Below are 25,906 nucleotides of genomic sequence, written 5' to 3' on the forward strand. Positions count from 1 at the left end.
CAGTAAAAAGCTGAGGGATGGGGCTGGAGAAATGGAACCACTCTCAAATTCAGATATAGTTATGGACGCAAGGACGGACCATCCATGATTTCAAAATTATAGTTTACTTTTAACCATGTTTTGAGGCTGTATAATGTTTGTTTACATTTACTTTGAAAAAACATTCTTATTTTGGATTCTGATGGTGTATGACCTTTGAACTAAGCTCATGAGACATTTCATTAATTTATTAGTCCAAAAATGGATATAGCAACTGCTAATTGCCCACTTAAAGGGAAGAGTCAATGAAACCAACTATGGAAGTATGTTGTAGTGAAATCGAAGCATCGAGCACAGATCTATTGTCAAGCCAATACATTAACCATTACGCCAAGAGGTTTGACAGGGGCTAACTCTTTAAATGCAGTCATAGAAGAAGCCTGCTTTACAAGCCTCAATTTCCATCACTAGACAGCATTTTATTCTGGTCTAAAATGCAGATGTATGGGATGTGATGGATACTGTGGATACTGATATTTTCCCTTAACACAGAGGCCTCACAGGGTTGTGTGCTTAATCCCCTCCTGTACTCCCTGTTCACCACGACTGTGTGACCACGCATGACTCCAACACCATTATCAAGTTCGCTGACGACACAACGGTGATAGGCCTGATCACCGCCTGATCATCACTCATCGGCAACGATGAGTCAGCCTACAGGGAGGAGGTCAGTGACCTGACAGTGTGGTGCCGGAGCATCAACCTCTCCCTCAACGTCAGTAAGACCAAGGAGCTGATCATGTACTACAGGAAACAGGGGGGCGAGCACGCCTCCATCTACATCGACGGGGCGGCAGTGGAGCAGGTAGACAGCTTCAAGTTCCTCAGTGTCCAAATCACTAAAGACTTAAAATGATTAAAACACACACGTACAGTCGTGAAGAAGGCGCGGCAGTGCCTCTTCCCCCTCAGGAGATTGAAAAAGTCAGTCATGGGCCCGCAAATTTTGTTGTGATGGCGCCGGAGGGGAAGGCTGCCGTCTTATTGGCTCTTAACCAATCATGCTATTTTGTTAGTTTTTTCGCTTTGTTCGTAACTTGTTTTGTACATAATGTTGCTGCTACCATCTCTTTTGACTGAAAAGAGCTTCTGGACATCAGGTCTGCGATTTCTCTCCTCAAACTGGACGAAGAGTTCTTCTTCAATCAGTCAGACGGGAGGGATATAATACAGACACCCGACCAGGCCCAGATCCCAGTTATTCGCTGGTGAAAGGAAACTCAGATTTTGCGGAAAGAGATCAGGGTGCCTTGTGAGGATTATACGACAAGTGGCTAATCTGTCCATGCCTTCTGTCCTGCTAGCTAACGTTCAATCGCTGGAAAATAAATGGGATGAACCGAAAGCAAGTTTATCCTACCAACGGGACATTAACATTTTTATATCTTATGTTTCACCGAGTCGTGGCTGAACGACAACATTAAGAACATACAGCTGGCGGGTTATACACTCTATGCAAGACAGAACAGCAGCCTCTGGTAAGACACTGGGCGGGGGCCTATGCATATATGTAAACAACAGCTGGTGCAGGATATCTAAGGAAGTCTCAAGGTTTTGCTCACCTGAGGTAGAGTATCTCATGATAAACTGTAGACCACACTATCTACCTAGAGAGTTTTCATCTGTATTTTTCGTAGCTGTCTACATACTACCACAGACCGATGCTGGCACTAAAACCGCACTCAGTGAGCTGTATACCGCCATAAGCAAACAGGAAAACGCTCACCAGAGGCGGCGCTCCTAGTGTCTGGGAACTTTAATGCAGGGAAGCTTACATAATTTCTATCAGCATGTCAGGGGAAAAGAATTCTAGACCACCATTACTCCAAAGGCAGAAACGCGTACAAAGCTTTCCTTCGCCCTCCATTTGGCAAATCTGACCATAATTCTATCCTCCTGATTCCTGCTTACAAGCTAAAATTAAAGCAGAATTCACCAGTGACTCGGTCTATAAAATCGTGGTCAGATGAAGCAGATGCTGAACTACAGGACTGTTTGGTTAGCACAGACTGGAATATGTTCCAGGATTCCTCTGCCGATGTCATTGAGGAGTACACCACATCAGTCACTGGCTTTATCAACATTCGGGCAACATTCGCACTGAGCTAAATGTTAGAGCTGCCGCTTTCAAGGAGCAGGACTAACTAAGAAATCCCGCTATGCTCTCCAACGAACCATCAAACAGGCAAAGCATCAATACAGGACTAAGATCGAATCGTACTACCCCGGCTCCGATGCTTGTTGGATATGGCTGGGCCTGCAAACTATCACAGACTACAAAGGGAAGTACACCCGAGAGCTGCCCAGTGACACGAGCCTACCAGATGAGCTAAATAACTTCTATGCTCGCTGCGAGGCAAGTAACACTGAAACATGCATGAGAGCATCAGCTATTCCGGGCGACTGTGTGATCACGCTCTCCGCAGCCGATGTAAGACCTTTAAACAGGCCAACATTCACAAGGCCTCAGAGCCAGACGGATGACCAGGACGTGTACTCCGAGCATGCGCTGACCAACTGGCAAGTGTCTTCAGTGACATTTTCAACCTCTCCCTGTCTGAGTCTGAAATACCAACATGTTTCAAGCAGACCACCATAGCCCCTGTGCCCAAGAACACGAAGGTAATCTGTGTAAATGACTACCGACCCGCAGCACTCATGTCTGTAGCCATGAAATGCTTTGAAAGACAGGTCATGGCTCACATTAACATCATTATCCCAGAAACCTTAGACCCACTCCAATTTGCATACCGCACCAACAGATCCACAGGTGATGCAATCTCTATTGCACTCCACACTGCCGTTTCACACCTGGACAAAAGGAACACCTATGTGAGAATGCTATTCATTGACTACAGCTCAGCGTTCAACACCAATAGTACCCTCAAAGCTCATCACTAAACTAAGGACACGGGAACTAAACACCTCTCTGCACCTTGATCCTGGACTTCCTTATGGGCTGCCACCCAGGTGGTAAGGGTAGGTAACAACACATCCACTACGCTGATCCTCAACACAGGGGCCCCTCAGGGTTGCGTGCTCAGTCCCCTCCTGTACTCCCTGTTCACTCATGACTGCACGGCCAGGCACGACTCCAACACCATCATTAAGTTTGCTGATGACACAACAGTGGTAGGCCCGATCACCGACAACAATGAGACAGCCAATAGGGAGGAGGTCAGAGACCTGACCATGTGGTGCAAAGACTACAACCTCTCCCTCAACGTGATCAAGACAAAGGAAATGATTGTGGACTATAGGAAAAGGAGGACCAAGCACACCCCCATTCTCATCGACTGGGCTGTAGTGGAGCAGGTTGAGATATTCAAGTTCCTTGGCGTCCACATCACCAACAAACTAACATGGTCCAAGCACAACTAGACAGTCGTGAAGAGGGCACAACAAAACCTATTCCCCCTCAGGAGACTGAAAACATTTGGCATGAGTCCGCAGATCCTCAAAAGGTTTTACAGCTGCACCATCGAGAGCATCCTGAAGGGTTGCATTGCTGCCTGGTATGGCAACTGCTCAGCCTCCAACTGCAAGACACTACAGAGGGTAGTGCGTACGGCCCAGTACATCACCGGGGCCAAGCTTCCTGCCATCCAGGACCTCTATACCAGGTGGTGTCAGAGGAAGGCCCTAAAAATAGTCAAAGACTCCAGCCACCCTAGTCATTGACTGTTCTCTCTGCTACCTCAAGGCAAGCGGTACCGGAGCACCAAGTCTAGTTCCAAGAGGCTCGTAAATAGCTTCTACCCCCAAGCCATAAGACTCCTGAACAGCTAATCAAATGGCTACCCAGACTATTTGCATTGCCCCCCCCCAACAACTGCATTGTTGGTTAAGGTCTTGTAAGTAAGCATTTCACTGTTGTATGTGGCCAATAAAATTGGACTTGATTAGATTTTACATCCTGAAAAGGTTACACAGCTGTAACATTGAGAGCATTTAGACTATTTGCATCACTGCTTGGTATGGCAATAGCACTGCCCTCGACTGCATGGTGCTACAGAGGATTGTGCGGACAACGCTGTACATTACTGGGGCCAAGCTCCCTGCATCCAGGACCTCTATATCAGGCTGTGTGAAAAGAAGAGCTGGAAAATCGTCAAAGACCCCAACCACCCAAGCCATAGACTATTTTCTCTGCTGCGGCATGGCAAGAAGTACTGGTGCATCAAATCTGACACCAACAAGCTCTTGTACAGCTTCTATCCCCAAGCAATACGACTGATCAATAGCTAACAAAATAGCTACATGGACCGAGTTACCTTGTATCTTATTGACCTTTTATTTCAGTATTTGCACTGTCTCTATGTGTAGGGCCCTATGCACACTCATAGGGCCCTACACACTCACACACATTGTCACTCCAACACACACACACACTCACTCCATAATTTGCTCACTCACACATAATATACACATACATTTATACTGACTCTACACACCTGCACACTTGCACATCCACTCACTTATATCCTGTGTCCTAGTCTCCTTACCCCTATACATATCTACCTCCGTCACCCCAGTATCCCTGCACATGTAAATATGGTATTGGAACTGACTTATTAAATATTTCCTATATATAGAATGCTTGCTTACTTACTTACTATTGTGTATTTCATATTTCTTATTGTTATTTCTCGTTTTTTTCTAGTAATACAATGCTATTGTTTATTGCATTTTGGGGCTTTGAGTTTGCAAGAAAGGCATTTCATTGTACTTGTGCGTGTGACATTAAAACTTGAAACTTGATAAAATAGGCTGCATCATGGCTGAGTGAAGTTAAATCAGTTGCGATACACCCGATACAAAATTGTTACATTGACACTTTTTTCGCGGGAAACTGTATCCTTCGACAATTGCAACATTGTATCAATAAACCAACCTTGCTATATTTTGATGGAGAATGCTGGCCCATTCCATCAACATCATTCATTCAGTTGCGGCTGCGCCTTCCAATGTAGTTCGTGTAGCGTATGGCAGAGACAGCAGAAGGGGTGGGGCGACATTCGAGTCTTTCCGTAATCTCGTACTGCAGGAATTTTTAATCCATCCCTGAGCTCGGTCATTGGTGACGGAGGTCGTGGAGGCGGGGGCAATTGTTGAATGAAGGTTATTTTCTGTGTTTGCACAGAAAACCCCGGTTCGAGAGATTCACATATTCCAATGTAACATTAAATCCATGAAAGAGGAGGAGCCGACACTCGTTTGTTTACAGATTAGGCTACACGATGTGGACAGCGGTGACTCTGCAGCGCGAGGACGAGATTGAGTTGAGGTTGGCGAGCAGCAGACGTTTTCACAGGTTGATTTACATTTTTCACGGAGCAGGAAAGCAAAAGTGAAATATTTTCCGGCGTCATCATTTCCACTGTAAATAGGCAGCGTGGACACCTGCTTTAAATCATGATAAATAAATAAAACGTGCCTGTCCTTTCACTATACAACCGATTTTATAGCAGCACTTCAGCACTTCGGATACTGAATTTGGTGCTGTGACTTGACTTTGCCTACAATTACTGGAAGAACAGAGCAGAAAGAATCCTACTTTTTATTTTCTATAGACCGACCTTGTCAATCAATAGGCTACTGTCGCTGTCTGATGCATGAGCGATGCACCCAGAACACAACAGTAACCCCTCTACTGGACAGGATAAAATGGGGGTCAACGGGAAAGGAGAAAATCGGACCGAGGAGGAAGTATCGAGCGGAGAGCCGCCGACCGAAAACTGTGATGAGGCTACTGCTGACTCTGAAATTGAGCAGAACGGTGGTTCTCCCCAAGACCGAGAGAACCAGCAAGCACAGAAGAACCAGGGACAGGACCTGGGAGATAGCGAATGCAAGATTCCACATGAGGACAGTACTATCCAGCTCATCGAGGCTGGATGTCTCGATTGTAAACCCGGTGTGTCCCCGGATTCTCAGTCCCCGGCACCGATGCCAGGGCAGTGCCCCGGGTTCGTACCACCCGAGGGCGGGTTCGGCTGGTTAGTTGTTTTCGCTGCTACCTGGTGTAATGGATCCATATTCGGGATACAGAACTCCTTCGGTATCCTCCACATGATGCTGGTGAAAGACCACGCAGACCCCAATGACAATACGTCGCAGTTTAAAGTAGGTGAGTCTGTCCTGTAACTGTTGCACCTGTTAATAAAGTTAGCCTACTGATGGTGACTTACTGTTGAAGGTAAGAGAGAAGGGTCAAATTAACCCAGAACTACACTGAACAAAAATATAAATGCAACAATTTCAGCAATTCTACTTAGTTACAGTTCCAATAAGGAAATCAGTCGGTTGAAATACATTTATTAGGCCCTAATCTTTGGATTTCGCATGACTGGACCGGGGCGCAGCCAAGGGTGGGCCAGGGAGGGCATAGGCTCACCCACTTGGAAGCCAGGCCCACCCACTGGGGAGCCAGGCCCACCCACTGGGGAGCCAGGCCCACCCACTGGGGAGCCAGGCATACCCACTGGGGAGCCAGGCCCACCCACTGGGGAGCCAGGCCCACCCACTTGGAAGCCAGGCCCACCCACTGGGGAACCAGGCCCACCCACTGGGGAGCCAGGCATACCCACTGGGGAGCCAGGCCCACCCACTGGGGAGCCAGGCCCACCCACTTGGAAGCCAGGCCCACCCACTGGGGAACCAGGCCCACCCACTGGGGAGCCAGGCATACCCACTGGGGAGCCAGGCCCACCCACTGGGGAGCCAGGCTCACCCACTTGGAAGCCAGGCCCACCCACTGGGGAGCCAGGCCCACCCACTGGGGAGCCAGTCCCACCCACTGGGGAGCCAGGCTCACGCACTTGGAAGCCAGGCCCACCCACTGGGGAGGTGGGGAGCCAGGCCCACCCACTGGGGAGCCAGGGCCCAGTCAATCAGAATGAGTTTTTCCACACTAAAGGGCTTTATTACAGACAAATACTCCTCAGTTTCATCAGCTGGCAGGTCTCAGATGATCCCGCTGGTGAAGAAGCTGAATGTGGAGGTCCTGTGCTGGTGTGGTTTCGGGGCTGGTTGGACATACTGCCAAATTCTCTGAAATTACTTTGGAGGCGGCTTATGGTAGAGAAATGAACATTAAATTATCTGGCAACAGCTCTGGTGGACATTCCTGCCATCAGCATGCCAATTGCATGCTCGCTCAAAATTTGAGACATCTGTGCCACTGTGTTGTGTGACAAAACTGCACATTTTAGAGTGCCGTTTTATTGTCCCCAGCACAGCACAGCTTCTTGATATGCCACACCTGTCAGGTGGATGGATTATTTTAGCGAAGGAGAAATGCTCACTAACAGGGATGTAAACAAATTTGTGCTCAATTTGAGATACATTTTGTGCATATGGAACATTTCTTGGATCTTTTATTTCAGCTCATGGAACATGGGGCCAACACTGTACATGTTGTGTTTATATTTTTGTTCAGTATAGAAGAATGCCCAGCATTGTCTCAAGATATTATTAAAGTTAAACATGAATGACATTTTTGATTATTGATCATATCCGTCTTTGCTCTTCAGATGTGTCAGAGAATTTAGGCTACTACTTCAGTCTCAGCATCATGTGTCTGAAGACTCTTCAGCCTACTTCAGTCTACTTCAGCCTACTTCAAGTTAATGTATAGACTATACCCAGGCCATATAGCACCAGAGTTGCCTTACATTAACTTTCTGGTCACGGCTCTAATTCATTCATACTGCTGGATAACATGCGTCCTTATGTTCTCCGCTCATGTTGTTAATTTATTTTCCATGTGACAAAGGCACTAGTGTGTGCCACTATATTGTGGCCTCAATCTTCACCCCCAATCTGTTTAGGATTACTATCAGGCTTTTCTTTTATAACACACACACACACCCACACACACACACACACACCGCTCTTTTGCCTCACTACATCAAGGCCGTCACAAAGCGTGTCAGAGTAGGAGTGCTGATCTAGGATCAGGTCCCATCCTGTTCATGTGATCTAATTCATTATGATCTTTAAGGGAAAGCTGAGGCTGTTAGTGTATACAGGCCCTGATGTAGGCCATTTACGTGCGGTTAGTTTGCACTACTATAAATGTTTCACAGTGGGTGAGGAGGGATGAGGGACAGGCATTGTGGTATAGGTGAGGCTATAGTCTGTCCACGGCTCAGTTATCATTGAGCTGCAGCTCAGTTAGTGTTTCAATGTTTAACAGCTTTAGGTGCCACCACAGACACTCATCGTGAGACCTTGAGTTTAGAGGTCGACTGATTATGATTTTTCAACGCCGATACCGATACCGATTTATTTGGGGACCAAAAAAGCCGATACCGATTAATCGGACAATTTTAAAAATAATTTTTATTTTATTTGTAATAATGACAATTACAACAATACTGAATGAACACTTATTTTAACTTAATATAATACATCAATAAAATCAATTTAGCCTCAAATAAATAATGAAACATGTTCAATTTGGTTTAAATAATGCAAAAACAAAGTGTTGGAGAAGAAAGTAAAAGTGCAATTTGTGCCATGTAAGAAAGCTAACTTTTAAGTTCCTTGCTCAGAACATGAGAACATATGAAAGCTGCTGGTTCCTTTTAACATGAGTCTTCAATATTCCCAGGTAAGAAGTTTTAGGTTGTAGTTATTATAGGAATTATAGGACTATTTCCCTCTATACCATTTGTATTTCATTAACCTTTGACTATTGGATGTTCTTATAGGCACTTTAGTATTGCCAGTGTAACAGTATAGCTTCCGTCCCTCTCCTCGCTCCTCCCTGGGCTCGAACCAGGAACACAATGACAACAGCCACCCTCGAAGCAGCGTTACCCATGCAGAGCAAGGGAAACAACCACTCCAAGGCTCAGAGCGAGTGACGTTTGAAACGCTATTAGCGCGCGCTAACTAGCTAGCCATTTCACTTCGGTTACACCAGCCTCATCTCGGGAGGTGATAGGCTTGAAGTCATAAACAGTGCAATGCTTGAAGCACAATGAAGAGCTGCTGGCAAAACGCAAAGAAAGTGCTGTTTGAATGAATGTTTACGCGCCTGCTTCTGCCTACCACCGCTCAGTTAGATACTTGTATGCTTTTATGCTCAGTCAGATTATATGCAACGCAGGACACGCTAGATAATATCTAGTAATATCATCAACCATGTGTAGTAAACTAGTGATTATGATTGATTGTTTTTATAAGATAAGTTTAATGCTAGCTAGCAACTTACCTTGGCTTACTGCATTCGCGTAACAGGCAGTCTCCTTGTGGAGTGCAACGAGAGAGAGGCAGGTTGTTATAGCGTTGGACCAGTTAACTGTACGTTTTCAAGATTGGATCCCCCGAGCTGACAAGGTGAAAATCTGTCGTTCTGCCCCTGAACGAGGCAGTTAACCCACCGTTCCTAGGCCGTCATTGAAAATAACAATGTGTTCTTAACTGACCTGCCTAGTTAAATAAATATTAAACAAAGGTGTAAAAAAAAAAAAAAAAAAAGATTTCTGATTGTTATGAAAACTTGAAATTGGCCCTAATTAATAGGCCATTCCGATTAATCGGTCGACCTCTACTTGAGTTGTCTCAACCACTTATATTGTTAGGATTTAACGTTTGTGGCTTTAGGGTGAAACATGTTTGTGGCTTTAGGATGGAACATGTTTGTGGCTTAAGGTGGAACATGTTTGTGGCTTTAGGATGGAACATGTTTGTGGCTTTAGGATGGAACATGTTTGTGGCTTTAGGATGGAACATGTTTGTGGCTTTAGGATGGAACATGTTTGTGGCATTAGGATGGAACATGTTTGTGGCTAAAAATAAATCCAATTGTCTTTTCTCTAACGCTCTCTCAATTCTCAGAAAGGGTCTGACGATGGCCTAGGTTCATTTTTAGGATGAGATATGTTTACCTCTGTATACATTCTTGCTATGGAAGTGTACACGTTCTCTGGTTTTCAACTGAAACTTTTAGGCCATCATCCAGGGGAGAGGTCTTTCCTCCCTCCCAAAACAAAGACCCCAGTTTAATTGGATGGCGAGTGTCAAGACATCTCCCTCTCTTATTTTCCCTTCGTTAAGACTTTTTAAATGTTTGGGTCCAGTCAGTAACCTGATTTCTAATCTTGAAAAAGGCGTCCGCTGTTCTCATATCAAAAGGAATTAGACTAGTGAGCTGTAGTCAGATCCCCCAGCTCCACTAGCTCGCCCCGGGAAAGAGTACGGTGCAGAAGGGGCTTCTGAGGGGAGGACGGCTCATAATAATGTCTGGAACGGAGCAAATGGAATGGCATCAACATCAAACACAAAGAAACCATGTGTTTGTTGTTGATACCATTCCACCTATTCTACTCCAGCCATTAACACATGCCCGTCCTCCCCAATGAAGGTGCCACCAACCTCCTGTGGGGCTTATTGACTGCCTGGCACAGAATCACATCTCTCAGCTGAGCCCACCCTGAGTGCAGTGCCCAGGCCAATACCCACTCCAAATACTTCTCTAGAGTGAGACATGAAGGAGAATTGACATTGATGTGAACTCTGTGAAATCCGTGCCCATTGCCCTGTTAGATCCCAGGCCCAGTTAAAAAATATATCTACACTAAGACACACTAGTTCTGCTCATAAGAGCTATGAGGAGGGAAATGAGGTACCAATCACTTCCCAGGGGTGCTTGTTTTGATCAATGAGTCCGGATCTCTACAAAACAGGCGTCATGTTTAGATTATTACTATGTAATTACACAGGTACAAATAATGGCCTGAGATTATCTGGGGGTATCAACAACAGTAGGTTAAGTGTGTAGAAGGATCCACATGTCATGATGGAAGAAATCCTTTCAACAAAACAATAGTTTCATGATCGGAACCAGGTGGTGAGAGGGGAATCAACAAAGGAGTGCCTGAGGCGGCGAGTTATGGAGGTACCACGGTGAAGTGAAGGAAGGGAGTGAGGGAGGGACATGTAAGAAAAGAACGAGAGGTGGAAGGAGTGAGGGAACATCCAGTTCCTTGAAGTTAACACCGTTTGCGTCCCAAATGCAGGTTGGCATTTATTGTCATGAATCTTGCCCTGGAGGCAGCTCTGAAGAGTGTTCACTAGCCGGCAAAGCCACAAAGTCATAAAATCTGATTTTAAACCAAACCCTACCCACACAGCTAACCCTAACCTCAAATTAAGACCAAAAAGCACATTTTTGGTTTAATAAATTTTTACCATATATCACATTTTGAATTTGCAGCTGGACCATCTAGCAGAAATGGCTAATTTCTGCCTCTAGGGCAAGATTAATGCCAATTTATATCAATATGCATCCCAAATGGCACCATATTACCTTTGTGATACACTACTTTAGACCAGGGCTAATAGGGCTCAAGTCAAAGGTAGGGCACCGAATAGGGAATGGTGTTTCATTTGGGACATACCCACTGTAAATCTGAGAGCGTTGTCTTGGTGAATGCAGAATGGTGTAAACTTTGCTTTCACTTATCAAATCGCAAACTGACCAGTGATTAATTACCTGAAGGGGAGAAGGAAGGGTTAGGAGAGAAGCAAGGAAAGGGGAGTGAGGGGAGGAAAGAGATTGAGAGGGTGATGGACATACAGTATGGGGTATGTGATCCCAGGTCAGGGAGTTGCTAAAAGAGATACAGACTTGTGACTCACAAGGCTTGGAATGGCTATGGGTTCCAGTAGAGAGTCAGGGATTTATTGAGGGGTTGTGTGTCCTGTTATTGTAGCTTTCTGGATTCTATAAGAACTGTTATGGCCATGCTCATAAGGGTTGTTTACTGTTAGCAAGTTATGTCTTTATTCAACCACCGGAAATGCATTTTATGTTGGCTGTATTTGGGGACTTGATTCCCTCGAGATGTCCTACAGCCTGAAACATGAATAGAGAGCAAACATGACAGTCTGGCGCCATTCATTTACAGAAAAACAAACAAGAATCCTCTTACTCCATCTGTCCGGACCTGCTGGCTCAGCACATTTTACTACATTTTATTTGCCATGAAAAAGAAATAGCTCATCTGACTTACAGACTGAGGGAAACGTTTAAAATGCCTCAGATATCTTGCACATGTTGACCAAGATTTAAACACTTAATGCTTAAAATATCGACACTAGTTTGCGCATAACATTCCTGCGTACAGTACACTACAGCAGTGGTTCCCAACCAGGGGTACTAGGACCCCTGGGGGTACTTGGCCTACCCACAGGGGGTACTTGAAAAGACTCCTGAGTCCATAGGGTTAGTGGTAAAATGCACATGAGGGGGTACTTCAGGGGTACTCAGGGAGCTTCAGGGAGCAAAATTCAGTTGATGGTTCAGTAACCAAAAAAGGTTGTGAACCACTGCACTACAGTACAGTATTATGGTCAGTTAAATAGGAATAGAATACAGTTGTATCCAGTAGTGGAACTATCCCTAAAATTGGCAGTTGGTCCATAATTTCAAAACTATATCTATTCAACGGCCATCTGAATGCGGTCTCTCTCTAATCCTTCTAGGCTGTAGAAATATTCCACTCGAGGCCCCTTTTGAACCCGTTTGAAGGTTCTGTTTATGATTTTTTGTTCATTGGGACCTGACAAACATATTCCACTTAAAGGAAATTCGATTTCAGATTTAATCTCCATTTTTCATGTATAGTTATCATTTGTTTCCATTATTGAACAAGATACTGTTATTACAGTACTGTTCGATAGACTAGCAGGACGCTAGGGGGTTTAGCTATACATCAAGCTGCCTCATGCTAGCAAAATACAATAAAAAATAACAGGCCTTGAGGCCCGTTCTGGCTCGGTCAAGACTACTCACTTTGTAAGACAATACATTATCATTACCATGCCTGATCATTTACCCATGAGTAATTAGCTTGTTCCAATACTTTACCATCTATGTAGTTTCTCTAGACTAGAGCAGCGACCAGCTACATTATAAATCCTAACAACTTGCAGCTTAAGGAATAATGTAGTGTGTTTGGCATTCCAGAAGGCTGTGGAATAGAATAGATCTCAATCGGATCAGGGCCCTTTGTCCAGTCCACTCCCTCCACTTCCTACACATTTTAGACCCAATCAAATACTTGTTGTGTCTGTGCTTTAGGCCTCTTAATTGTGCACAGAAGCTGCAAGGTAGTTTCACTCCTCATAGTGTATTTAGGCCCGTTGAACAACGTGTTTCTGAGTTCACTATATTGTAACTGTCCTTATAGGCCGAGGACTGCTTTTTTTGTGTTGAAGCTAAGCTAAGCAACAGATTAGACCCATTGAGCAATTTGTTTAAAAAGCACACTTCAGTGTGCATCTGTGCATATAGCCTACTCATGCACACAGAAAATAGTGTATACCCAGCAAACCAAAATTGGTTCTGTGAACATTCCCAGAACATTCATTAGGTTGTACAAAAGTTATAAAACACAAAAGCTGTCCAGTTGTGCTGAAGATTATACCATTTTTGTATAAAGCATTTGTCTGATGTTGCAAGAATATTCCCATAAAACATTCTGTTATTACATTACCTGGAAATCTAATAAGAACCTTAGCAGAATGTTCTGTGGTGGTTGTGCACAACATTTTAGTAAATGTTAGGAGAACATTCCAATGATATTTCATTAAAAAAAGGGAACAGAACTGGTTCCAGAAACAGAACTGAAAACTGGAAAATAATGTCAATTTTCAAGGAACAGAATTGGAACCGGGACCAAAAGTGATCCATACTGTTCCAGAACAGAACCATTATTTTAAAAGCATGGCAACAGGTTAATAACATAATTTTATATTCCAGGCATATTTTTCTAGTCCCAGGAAATAACACAACAAAGCACCTATGCAAAGCCCTCACTCCGTCATTCAGAAACGTATTCCAGTTTCTGCCTGCAAGCTGAAAATCTTTGCCTGTGTTTTTAGGCTCCTCCCCCTCCTGAAGATACAGTAGGCTACTGTACTGTCGTTACAAGCTTGATTCAGAAAATGGCGAGAGAGATTTTTAATTAGCTAGAGAAGAATGGATAAACTGTTTCAATGCTAGTTAAGGGTACTATAGGCCTAGTGATCACGTTTCACGTTGGATTTATTAACTACAAAAAGGTTTGACATTTTTAATTCTTTGCCTGCTCTATCCACACTGATTGGTGAAGTAATTTATTGAGCTTAATGTAAAAAATAAAAATAAAAACTTGATTTCAAAGGTTAAAAAAGGAACAGAAGTTAACAACAATATAAACATATGTTTTTTTGTTTCCAACTGGCTCAGACCTTTCTTTAGCTGGTCAGAACAGTGGGATGGAATGTAAAAAATAGGGGTTCTGTTAAGAACAAACGATTGGAAAATACACTACATGACCAAAAGTATGTGGACACATGCTCATTGAACATCTCATTCCAAAATCATGGGCATTAATATAGAGTTGGTCCCCCTTTTGCTGCTATAACAGCCTCCACTCTTCTGGGATGGCTTTCCACTAGGTGTTGGTTCATTGCTGCTGGGACTTTCTTCCATTGAGCCACAAGAGCATTAGTGAGGTTGGGCACTGATGTTGGGCGATTAGGCCTGGCTCGCAGTCGTTGTTTCAATTCATCCCAAAGGTGCTTGATGGTGTTGAGGTCAGGGCTCTGTGCAAGCCAGTCAAGTTCTTCCACACCGATCTCTACAAACCTTTTCTATATGGACCTCACTTTGTGCATGTGGGCATTGTCATGCTGGAACAGGAATGGGCCTTCCCCAAACTGTTGCCACAGTTGGAAGCACAGAATCGTCTACAATGACAATGTTTTTGATTTAGAGTTAAGATTTCCCTTCATTGGAACTAAGGGACTGAGTTCGAACCATGAAAAACAGCAACAGACCATTATTCCTCCTCCACAAAACTTTACAGTAGGCACTATGTATTGGGGCAGGTAGCGTTCTCCTGGCATCCGCCAAATCCAGATTTAGTCCGTTGGACTGGCAGATGGTGAAGTGTGATTCACCACTCCAGAGAACGCTTTTCCACTGCTCCAGAGTCCAATGGTGGCAAGCTTTACACCACTCTAGCCGATGCTTGGCATTGCGCATGGTGATCTTAGGCTTGTGTGTGGCTGCTCGGCTATGAAAACCCATTTAATAAAGCTCCCGACGAACAGTTATTGTGCTGGTGTTGCTTCCAGAGGCAGTTTGGATCTCGGTAGTGAGTGTTGCAACCGAGGACAGATTTTTACGTGCTACGCGCTTCAGCACTCGGTAGTCCTGTTCTGTGAGCTTGTGTGGCCTACCACTTTGCGGCTGAGCCGTTGTTGCTCCTAGACGTTTCCATGTCATAATAAAAGCACATACAGTTGACCGGGGCAGCTCTAGCATGGCAGAAATTTGACAAACTGACTTGTTGGAAAGGTGGCATCCTATGACGGTGCCACGCTGAAAGCCACAGAGCACTTCAGTAAGGCCATTCTACTGACAATGTTTGTCTATGGAGATTGCGTGGCTGTGTGCTTGATTTTATACACCTGTCAGCAACGGGTGTGGCTGAAAGCCGAATCCACTAAATTGAAGGGGTGTCCACATGCTTTTGATGATGTAGTGTAATTTTGGTTCCAACTCTTGATGTTATCATCCTAATGTTGGATAAAACCCTAACTATAACTTATTGGGAATATTAGCTAATGTCCTGGGAATGTTCCCGGTTTGCTGGGACCAGTTAATGCCTTGAGCAGAAGCTGCAAGGTAGCTTACGTCCTCACATTGCATTAAGGCCAATTGAACAACACATTGAACAACCTGTTTACACTATACTGCAACTGTGCTAAGCCTAGTAGGACTGCTTTTTCAGCGAGGGGGAGAGAACAGAGTTGCACGAAGGATAAGAAGAAAGTGGACTCTTTGTTTTCAGTTTAGCCGAGCAGCAATACTCTGATCATTTAAATTCAACAATTGTGAATGGTATTATTTACATCATAGTTGTAATAATGAATATGATATCATGAGATGTTCATTATTTAGTAGTTAGTTATAGGATTCTAATAGAATAACAATGTATTGCTGTTTGCTGCTCCACTTTCATTTCTTTCATCATTGTTTTCTCTTGTCTTTTGTGAGTGTGTTCAGATACCCATGATGCATACCAAAAGTAGTGCACTAAATGGGGAATACGGTGTCATTTGGAGCACATGCGCTGTGATTCTCTTAATGAGGCCTCGTAAACAATGTTGTCATCACCGACTTATCTCACACAATTAGTGTCTTCCGTGGGGTCACTGTCTCTTTAAATAGCTAACAGCCTCCCCCCTGGCATCTGAGGAATAATCATGCAGTCAGGGGCCTGAGAGGAGGGAAGAGAGAGAGAAGGAGAGAAAGAGAGCCTGTCACTATGTGTCTGTCACTGCTACTGGATCATGCTACTAGAAAGTGTTTCTCTCTCCCTCTGTGTGTTTCTCTCTCCCTCTGTGTGTTTCTCGCTTCTCTGTATGTTTCTCTCCCTCTGTGTGTTTCTCTCCCTCTGTGTGTTTCTCTCTCCCTCTGTGTGTTTCTCTCTCCCTCTGTGTGTTTCCTCTCCCTCTGTGTGTTTCCTCTCCCTCTGTGTGTTTCCTCTCCCTCTGTGTTTCTCTCCCTCTGTGTGTTTCTCTCTCCCTCTGTGTGTTTCTCTCTCCCTCTCTGTGTTTCCTCTCCCTCTGTGTGTTTCTCTCTCCCTCTGTGTGTTTCTCTCTCCCTCTGTGTGTTTCCTCTCCCTCTGTGTGTTTCCTCTCCCTCTGTGTGTTTCCTCTCCCTCTGTGTTTCCTCTCCCTCTGTGTGTTTCCTCTCCCTCTGTGTGTTTCCTCTCCCTCTGTGTGTTTCCTCTCCCCCTGTGTGTTTCCTCTCCCCCTCTCTCACTCTCTTTCGTTCTTCTTTTCAAGCGTTCATACCTAATTCTTTATGAGTGCACTCTGGCTGTTTTATTATTAAGACCCTGAGCTGCTGCGAGAGAGGGAGAGAAGTGGGGGATGAGGGGAGAGAGGTGGAGGGAGGGTGTGATGAGATGGAGGGGTGGAAGGTGGGCGAGTGAAGATGTTGAGAAGATTATAGGGCTCGGGCTGGATGGAATGAAGGGCTGTGGAGTTGGTCAAGCAACAAGGGTTTCTACTATATGCTTTCTGTGCCTGCCTCTGAAATGGCACCCTATTCCCTTGGCACCCTATTCCCAGGGCCTTGGTCAAAAGTAGTACACTATATAGTGATTAGGGTGCATCTTCAGATGCAGTCTGTCTTTATTCCTCCACTGGTCCGTTCTGCATGGTTGGCTTCCTTTTGGCTGATGTGAGTTACAGTTAGCCCTTTGTCTTAAAACAAACACTAACTAACTGGAAGTTTTATTGTAAAACAGCATGTTGTATGGAAAACATGTTGGATGAATAACAGTCTCTTTCTTCTCATGTTCTATCATCAGTAACCCCAGAGAGGTCTAACCATATATTTTTATCAACAGTACATTCTCCAAGTCTCCTACATTGTAAAAAGTTAACTGATCTATATTTTACTTTAACCTGGGTCGCGGTCCAGTGTCACCTGTCATATTGGCAAATATCCAGCTGTCATGTTTGCTTACTGCTTTGGCCGGGGAAGAAGAAACATTGAATGGCTGCCAAGGGCAATATCTCTGACTGTCCGTTCTAATGTGTAACCAGTGGGCATGTTCAGTGACCCAGGACACGTCCCAAATAGCACCCTATTCCTTATATGGTGGACTACTTCTGACCAGGGTCCAATGGGCCCTGGTCAAAAGTAGTGTACTATATAGGGAATAGGGTGCCTTTTGGGATGCAGTCCCTTTCTGTTGGACCCAGAACAGACTGGAGATATTAAATCTACCTTTGGCCCTTAAGAACCAGGGATGGTTTGCCCTGGAGGGTAAAGCATGTCTCTGCACAGTAGTCTGAACACATTAACCCCACTGGGCACAGTAGCACCGTATGTTATTATCATTGACCAATTGTTCTTTTCTAAGTGAAATAAGGAGGGTGGTGTACAACATGTTTGTATTCAGGTCAGGTTAACCCTACTGGGTACAGTAGTACAGCATGGACCTGGATCTCAATCCATGGCTGAGTTTGCTGTCTTAGCTAATAATAATAATGGATTTTATTTATGTAGTGCTTTTCATTACAAACAGAATCTCAAAGTTGCTTTAAAAAACATGGTTATTATTAGAGCTGGGACGATAAACCGAAAACTATCGACACCGATCACTTATTGCAGGCATTTTGCTGATATTGTTCATTAAGATAAGTAGCCTATACAAGAGAAATATCTAGTTTCAATTGAAATAAGTTTGCTAATATGGGGGATTGTCAGTGGTGGAAAAAGTAACCAATTGTCATACTTGAGTAAAAGTAAAGATACGTTAATAAAAATGACTCAAGAATAAGCCACCCAGTAAAATACTACTTGAGTAAAAGTCAAAAGGTATTTCATTTGAAATATACTCAAGTATCAAAAGTAAATGTAATTGCTCAAATATACTTAGGTATCAAAAGAAAGTATAAATCATAAAAAAATCCTTATATAAAGCAAACCAGACGGCACCATTTTCGTGTTTATTTATTTATTTACTGATAGCCAAGGGCACACACCAACACTCCGATATGATTTACAAATGAAGCATGTTATTTTCTTAAGGAATGTAGTGAAGTAAAATTTGTACAAAATATAAATAGTAAAGTAAACTACAGATACACAAACTACTTAAGTAATATTTTAAAGTAATTTTACACAAGTACTTTACACCACTGGTGATTTTTAATAGGACAATTGTTGGCCACAACAATTTAATATAATAGTAGTTATAGTCATTTTTAAAAACTGGTTCACATTCATTCTATTTATCGTTATTGCATCAATTCAGGCAATTTATCACGATATGGCTCAGCTCTAGTTGGTGTACAGTACAGGTTACATAAGGTGGGATACAACATGTTTCTATTCAGGTCAGGTTAACCATACTGCCAAAGTTAGAGTTGTATTTATTTTTACAGGGACAGTGCACATTAATCAACGTTTCAGTAAAAGTGCTGGTTTTAGCCAGCCGGCTCATTTTCAACCGCAGTCCCTGGGCAGGTTATTAAAAACAATTACAATACAGACAATCAATGAGCAATGAGCATACGCAGAGCAACATAGGACAAGCAAGATGTTGCATACAGACGGAGCAACATAGGACAAGCAAGACCTAGCATACAGACAGAGCAACATAGGACAAGCAAGACCTAGCATACAGACAGAGCAACATAGGACAAGCAAGACCTAGCATACAGACAGAGCAACATAGGACAAGCAAGACGTAGCATACAGACAGAGCAACATAGGACAAGCAAGACCTAGCATACAGACAGAGCAACATAGGACAAGCAAGACGTAGCATACAGACAGAGCAACATGGCACAAAAAGCAACAAGACAAAATCCATAAAAGCGACAGTGTTTCCACACCTCACAAGCTACAGACAACATGGAAAGTGGCAATACACAGCTAGGGACCATGTTCACAAATCTGATTGACCTTTAGCCATGTCTTCATGTTTTTTGTGAAAGTGTGATAGGTGGTGCAGTTATGTGTGTCTGATGGCAGTGTATTCCAGACATGGGAAACTCACAGAGAAAGCGGATTTACTAAAGGTGCTTTTTCTTAAGGGAACTATACAGTCACCTCTCATGGCAGACCTTGTGGATCTGCTGCCATATGTTTGGGTTTTCTGTTTAACAAAGATACTGAGTGGAGGGGGAGCCAGGCCATTTAGGATCTTGAATACAAGACATGCGTCGGTGTATTGCACAAGATTTTCCCAACTCAGGACCTCATGCTTTCTGAGGATGTAACAGTGATGATGGCTATTGGGCTTCCTATCAAGCACTTTGAGAGCCTGTTTGTAGACAGACTGAATGGGTTTTAATGTTGTACAGCAAGCTTGGGCCCAACTAGTCAAGCAGTATGTTAAGTGGGGGAGTATCATAGATTTGAAGTACTGTTTTGCTACCTCTGTAGTCAAACAATTTCGTACAAATCGGAAATTAGCTAGGTTGAATTTGGTTATTTGAATTACCTTTTTCACCTGCTTTTTAAAAGAGAGGTTGGAATCAAGTATGATGCCAAGGTACTTAAAATCAGATACCACCTGGAGCTTCTCCCCTGACACATAGACATCTGGCTCAGTAGCATCAGTTGCCCTCTTTGTGAAGAACATGCAGACAGTTTTTCTCACATTGCGATGCAAACACGAGTCACTGAGCCACTTTGTAACCTGGACCATTACAGTAGTGAGTTCTTGTGCAGCTTGTTGTTTGCTCTTTGCATGCACATATATCACTGTATCATCTGCATACATTTGAACTTCAGACCCAGTACAGACAGAAGGCAGATCATGAATGTACAGGCTGAACAGGATGGGCCCCAGTATTGACCCTTGGGGCACGCCCACATCATAGCTAAGAGTGGGCGACAGCTCATTGTTCTCTCTGACACACTGAGTTCTGCCTTCAAGGTATGATTTCATCCATCTCAAGGCATCGGGGGAAAAGTTGAACTTTGACAATTTTGTGATGAGAATCTCATGGTTAACAGTATCAAAAGCCTTCCTTAGGTCCAGAAACACAGCCCCAACAATGCCCCCTTTGTCCATCTTGGACTTCACATTTTCCAGAAGAAAGCAGTTGGCCGTTTCTGTGGAGTGTTTCGCTCTGAAGCCAAACTGCATGGAGTGTAATGTGTAGGGGCTGTTGCTGAGTTGCTCTGCTACACACTTTTCAACAGCCTTCGACACCACAGGTAGTATACTAATGGGCCTGTAGTTATTCACGTCAGCAGGATCACCCGATTTAAAGATGGCCGTTATTATGTCGGACTTCCATACGCTTGGAAACACCCCCAGACCAATAGATGTGTTGGTAGTACAGCATGTTATTTTATATTATCCCAGATCAGTGGTTATTAAGCATGTTACATAAGGTGGGTACAGCATGTTATTTTATTATTATCCCAGATCAGTGGTTAATAAACATGTTACATAAGGTGGGTACAGCATGTTATTTTATATTATCCCAGATCAGTGGTTAATAAACAGGTTACATAAGGTGGGTACAGCATGTTATTTTATTATTATCCCAGATCAGTGGTTAATAAACAGGTTACATAAGGTGGGTACAGCATGTTATTTTATATTATCCCAGATCAGTGGTTAATAAACAGGTTACATAAGGTGGGTACAGCATGTTATTTTATTATTATCCCAGATCAGTGGTTATTAAACAGGTTACATAAGGTGGGTACAGCATGTTTCTACATGCAGATAAGTCATATTGAGAAGCCTACTGCGTGTTTTATACAGGTCAACTAAGGATTCTGCATGTTTCTATGCAGTGCAGGTTAACCCTACTGTGCACAAATGTACAGCATGATATTATTATTGATCAATGGTTATTCTATAGGTTGTATAATGAGGGTACAGCATGATATTATTATTGATCAATGGTTATTCTATAGGTTGTATAATGAGGGTACAGCATTTTTCTACAAGCAGATGAGCCTTATTGAGAAGCCTACTGCATGTTTTATACAGGATATCAGTTACAGCATGTGTCTAAATAGGTGAACCTTACTGTTTTATACAGGATATCAGTTACAGCATGTCTATAAATAGATGAACCTTACTGTTTTAGACAGGATATCAGTTACAGCATGTGTATAAATAGGTGAACCTTACTGTTTTATACAGGATATCAGTTACAACATGTGTCTAAATAGGTGAACCTTACTGTTTTAGACAGGATATCAGTTACAGCATGTCTATAAATAGGTGAACCTTACTGTTTTATACAGGATATCAGTTACAGCATGTGTCTAAATAGGTGAACCTTACTGTTTTATACAGGATATCAGTTACAACATGTCTATAAATAGGTGAACCTTACTGTTTTATACAGGATATCAGTTACAGCATGTCTATAAATAGGTGAACCTTACTGTTTTATACAGGATATCAGTTACAACATGTCTATAAATAGGTGAACCTTACTGTTTTATACAGGATATCAGTTACAGCATGTCTATAAATAGGTGAACCTTACTGTTTTATACAGGATATCAGTTACAGCATGTCTATAAATAGGTGAACCTTACTGTTTTATACAGGATATCAGTTACAACATGTCTATAAATAGGTGAAACTTACTGCTGTGGTTTTGAGCACCATTTCGAAATGAACAGGTTAGATCGTGCTGACGTGTTCTTCTGCAGGACACACACGTGGGCTTCTGGATGTTGTCAACGGGTTCCTTGTGAAAGTTTGAGGTTGTACACAGGTTGTAAATATGTTGCGGACAGGGCATAGACAGGTAACAGACATGTTGTACTTTAGATAGACTGTCCAGGAATCACAGACCTTCAGAAAGTATTCAGACCCCTTGACCTTTCCCACATTTTGTTATGTTACAGCCTTATTCTAAAATAGATTAGATGTGTTTTCCCCTCATCAATCTACACACAATACCCCATAATCACAAAGCAAAAAATATTTTTTATTAATTTTTGAAAATGTATAAAAAAAACTGTATTCAGACCCTTTACTGAGTACTTTGTTGAAGAACCTTGGCAGGGATTACAGGGATTACAGCATTGAGTCTTCTTGGGTATGACGCTACAAGCTGGGGAGTTTCTCCCATTCTTCTCTGCAGATCCTCTCAAGCTCTGTCAGGATGGATGGGGAGCATTGCTGCACAGCTATTTTCAGGTCTCTCCAGAGATGTTCGATCAGATTCTGGCTCAGCCACTCAAGGACATTCAGAGACTTGTCCCGAAGCCTTCTCCTGCATTGTCTTGGCTGTGTGCTTAGGGTTGTTGTCCTGTTGGAAGCTGAACCTTCACCCCAGTCTGAGGTCCTGAGCACTCTTGAGCAGGTTTCATCAAGGATCTCTGTACTTTGCTCTGTTAATCTTTCGCTTGATCCTGACTAGTCTCCCAGTCCCTGCTGCTGAAAAACATCTCCACAGCATGATGCTACCACCACCATACATTTTTTTATTTCACCTTTATTTAGCCAGGAAGGCCAGCTGAAAACAAGTTCTCCTTTACAACTGCGACCTGGCCAAGATAAAGCAAAGCAGTGCGACAAAAAACCACAACACAGAGTTACACATGGAATAAACGAACATACAGTCAATAACACAATAGAAAAATCTATATACAGTGTGTGCAAATGGAGTAAGGAGGTAAGGCAATAAATAGGCCATAGTAGCAAAGTATTTACAATTTAGCAAATTAACACTGGAGTGATAGATGTGCAGATGATGTGCAAGTAGAAATACTGGTGTGCAAAAAAAGTAAATAAAAACAATATGGGGATGAGGTAGGTAGTTGGATGGGCTATTTACAGATGGGCTATGTACAGCTGCAGCGATCGGTAAGCTGCTCAGATAGCTGATGCTTAAAGTTACAGAGGCAGATGTAAGTCTCCAGCTTCAGTGATTTTTGCAATTTGTTCCAGTCATTGGCAGCAAAGAACTGTAAGGAAAGGCGGCCAAAGGAAGTGTTCACTTTGGGGATGACCAGTGAGATATACCTGCTGGAGCACATGCTACGGGTGGATGTTATTATGGTGACCAGTGAGCTGAGATAAGGCGGAGCTTTACCTAGCATAGACTTATAGATGACCTGGAGCCAGTGAGGGCCAGCCGACGAGAACATACAGGTCGCAGTGGTGGGTAGTATATGGGGCTTTGGTGACAAAACGGATGGCACTGTGATAGACTGCATCCAGTTTGCTGAGTAGAGTGTTTGAGGCTATTTTGTAGATGACATCGCCGAAGTCTAGGATTGGTTGGATAGTCAGTTTTACGAGGGCATGTTTGGCAGCGTGAGTGCAGGAGGTTTTGTTGCGAAATAGGAAGCCGATTCTAGATTTAATTTTGGATTGGAGATGCTTAATATGAGTCTGGAAGGAGAATTTACAGTCTAACCAGACACCTAGGTATTTATAGTTGTCCACATATTCTAAGTCAGAACCGTCCAGAGTAGTGATGCTAGACGGGCGGGCAGGTGCGGGCAGCGATCGGTTGAAGAGCATGCATTTAGTTTTACTCACATTTAAGAGCAGTTGGAGGCCAAGGAAGGAGTGTTGTATGGCATTGAATCTCGTTTGGAGGTTAGTTAACACAGTGTCCAAAGAAGGGCCAGATGTATACAGAATTGTGTCGTCTGCGTAGAGGTGGATCAAGGAATAACCCTCAACAAGAGCGACATCATTGATGTATACAGAGAAAAGAGTTGGCCCGAGGATTTGATCCCTGTGGCACCCCCATAGAGACTGCCAGAGGTCCGGACAAGAGGCCCTCATATTTGACACACTGAACTCTGTCTGAGAAGTAGTTGGTGAACCAGGCGAGGCAGTCATTTGAGAAACCAAGGCCGTTGAGTCTTCCGATAAGAATGCGGGGATTGACAGAGTCGAAAGTCTTGGCCAGGTCGATGAAGACGGCTGCACGGTACTGTCTTTTATCGATGGTGGTTATGATATCTTTTAGTACCTTGAGCGTGGCTGAGGTCCACCCATGACCAGCTCGGAAGCCGGATTCTACAGCGGAGAAGGTACTTTGGGATTCGAAATGGTCAGTGAAATGTTTATTAACTTGGCTTTCAAAGACTTTAGAAAGGCAGGGCAGGATGGATTTAGGTCTGTAACAGTTTGGGTATAAAGTGTCACCCCTTTGAAGAGGGGGATGACCACGGCAGCTTTCCAATCTTTAGAAATAATTGGAAAAAGTCAAGGGGTCTGAATACTTTCCGAATGCACCTTTTGAGCGTGTCAATATTGAAAATAACCATGTATTCATGTGTGGATTATATTAACCATTTTCTCTGTCCCCATCCCCTCTCCACCTGCCCTCCTCTTTTTCTTACCTGTTCCATCTCACACAACCTTCAATCTCCCTCCCTCCTTCCCTCCCTCCCTGCCACCCTACCTCCACCCCTACCTCTTCCCGACCTGTCTCTACCTCCCTCCCCCTCTCCTACCTCCCTCCAGCCTGGGTGGGGGCCCTGGCGATGGGTATGATCTTCTTCTGTTCCCCGGTGGTCTCCATGTTCACCGATCACTTCGGCTGCAGGAAGACAGCTGTGGGCGGGGCCACCGTGGCCTTCATCGGACTCCTCAGCACTGCCTTCGCAAAGTAAGAGAACCTTCTGTTCTAGAGCCCTTCTGGAATCCTCCAAACTTTCTAGAATCATTAGAACACTCCACACCTTCTATAACTATTATAACCCATCTCCTCTAGAGCCCTTCTAGAACCCTTCAATCTTTAGAACTCTCCTTGAATGTTTTGCCAATCCTTTTGCCTCTCATATCATTTACACCTCCTGCCCTCAGTGACCTGAGAATTACACATTCATGCTAAGGTGTCACAGGCTCTGTTCCATATTGACACTAACTTACTGCTTATAAGGAAGTGATTTATTTGATATATATTCTAGGTGCTATGTTATGCTAGTGTGGGTAGTGTGGAACATCGCACAGTACTGAGAATGCTACCTCGTCACCCATTATAATTACAACTAGTTTTGCATTGTTTACTTACAGTTCAAGTCGGAAGTTTACATACACTTAGGTTGGAGTCATTAAAACTTGTTTTTCAACCACTTCACAAATTTCTTGTTAACAAACTATAGTTTTGGCAAGTTGGTTAGGACATCTACTTTGTGTATGACACAAGTCATTTTTCCAACAATTGTTTACAGACAGATTATATCACTTATAATTCACTGTATCACAATTCCAGTGGGTCAGAAGTTTACATAAACTAAGTTGCCTGTGCCTTTAAACAGCTTGGAAAATCCCAGAAAATGTCATGGCTTTAGAACTTCTGTCAATTGTCAATTGGAGGTGTA

General features: G+C 43.5%; 1 protein-coding gene across 1 annotated transcript in view; it reads left to right on the forward strand.

Annotated features, from left to right (window-relative positions):
- Positions 1-5,126: 5,126 nt before the first annotated feature.
- Positions 5,127-25,906, forward strand: part of LOC109864951 (monocarboxylate transporter 8) — a 36,294-nt gene continuing 15,514 nt past the window's right edge. Inside the window, exons 1-2 of the mRNA XM_020453047.2 lie at positions 5,127-6,169; positions 25,047-25,191. Of these exons, the coding sequence (XP_020308636.1) occupies positions 5,662-6,169; positions 25,047-25,191 (653 nt within the window). The 5' untranslated portion in view covers positions 5,127-5,661. The remainder of the gene's footprint in view (positions 6,170-25,046; positions 25,192-25,906) is intronic.

Source organism: Oncorhynchus kisutch, linkage group LG19 (genome assembly GCF_002021735.2).
Source record: "Oncorhynchus kisutch isolate 150728-3 linkage group LG19, Okis_V2, whole genome shotgun sequence".
Classification (NCBI taxonomy): domain Eukaryota; kingdom Metazoa; phylum Chordata; class Actinopteri; order Salmoniformes; family Salmonidae; genus Oncorhynchus; species Oncorhynchus kisutch.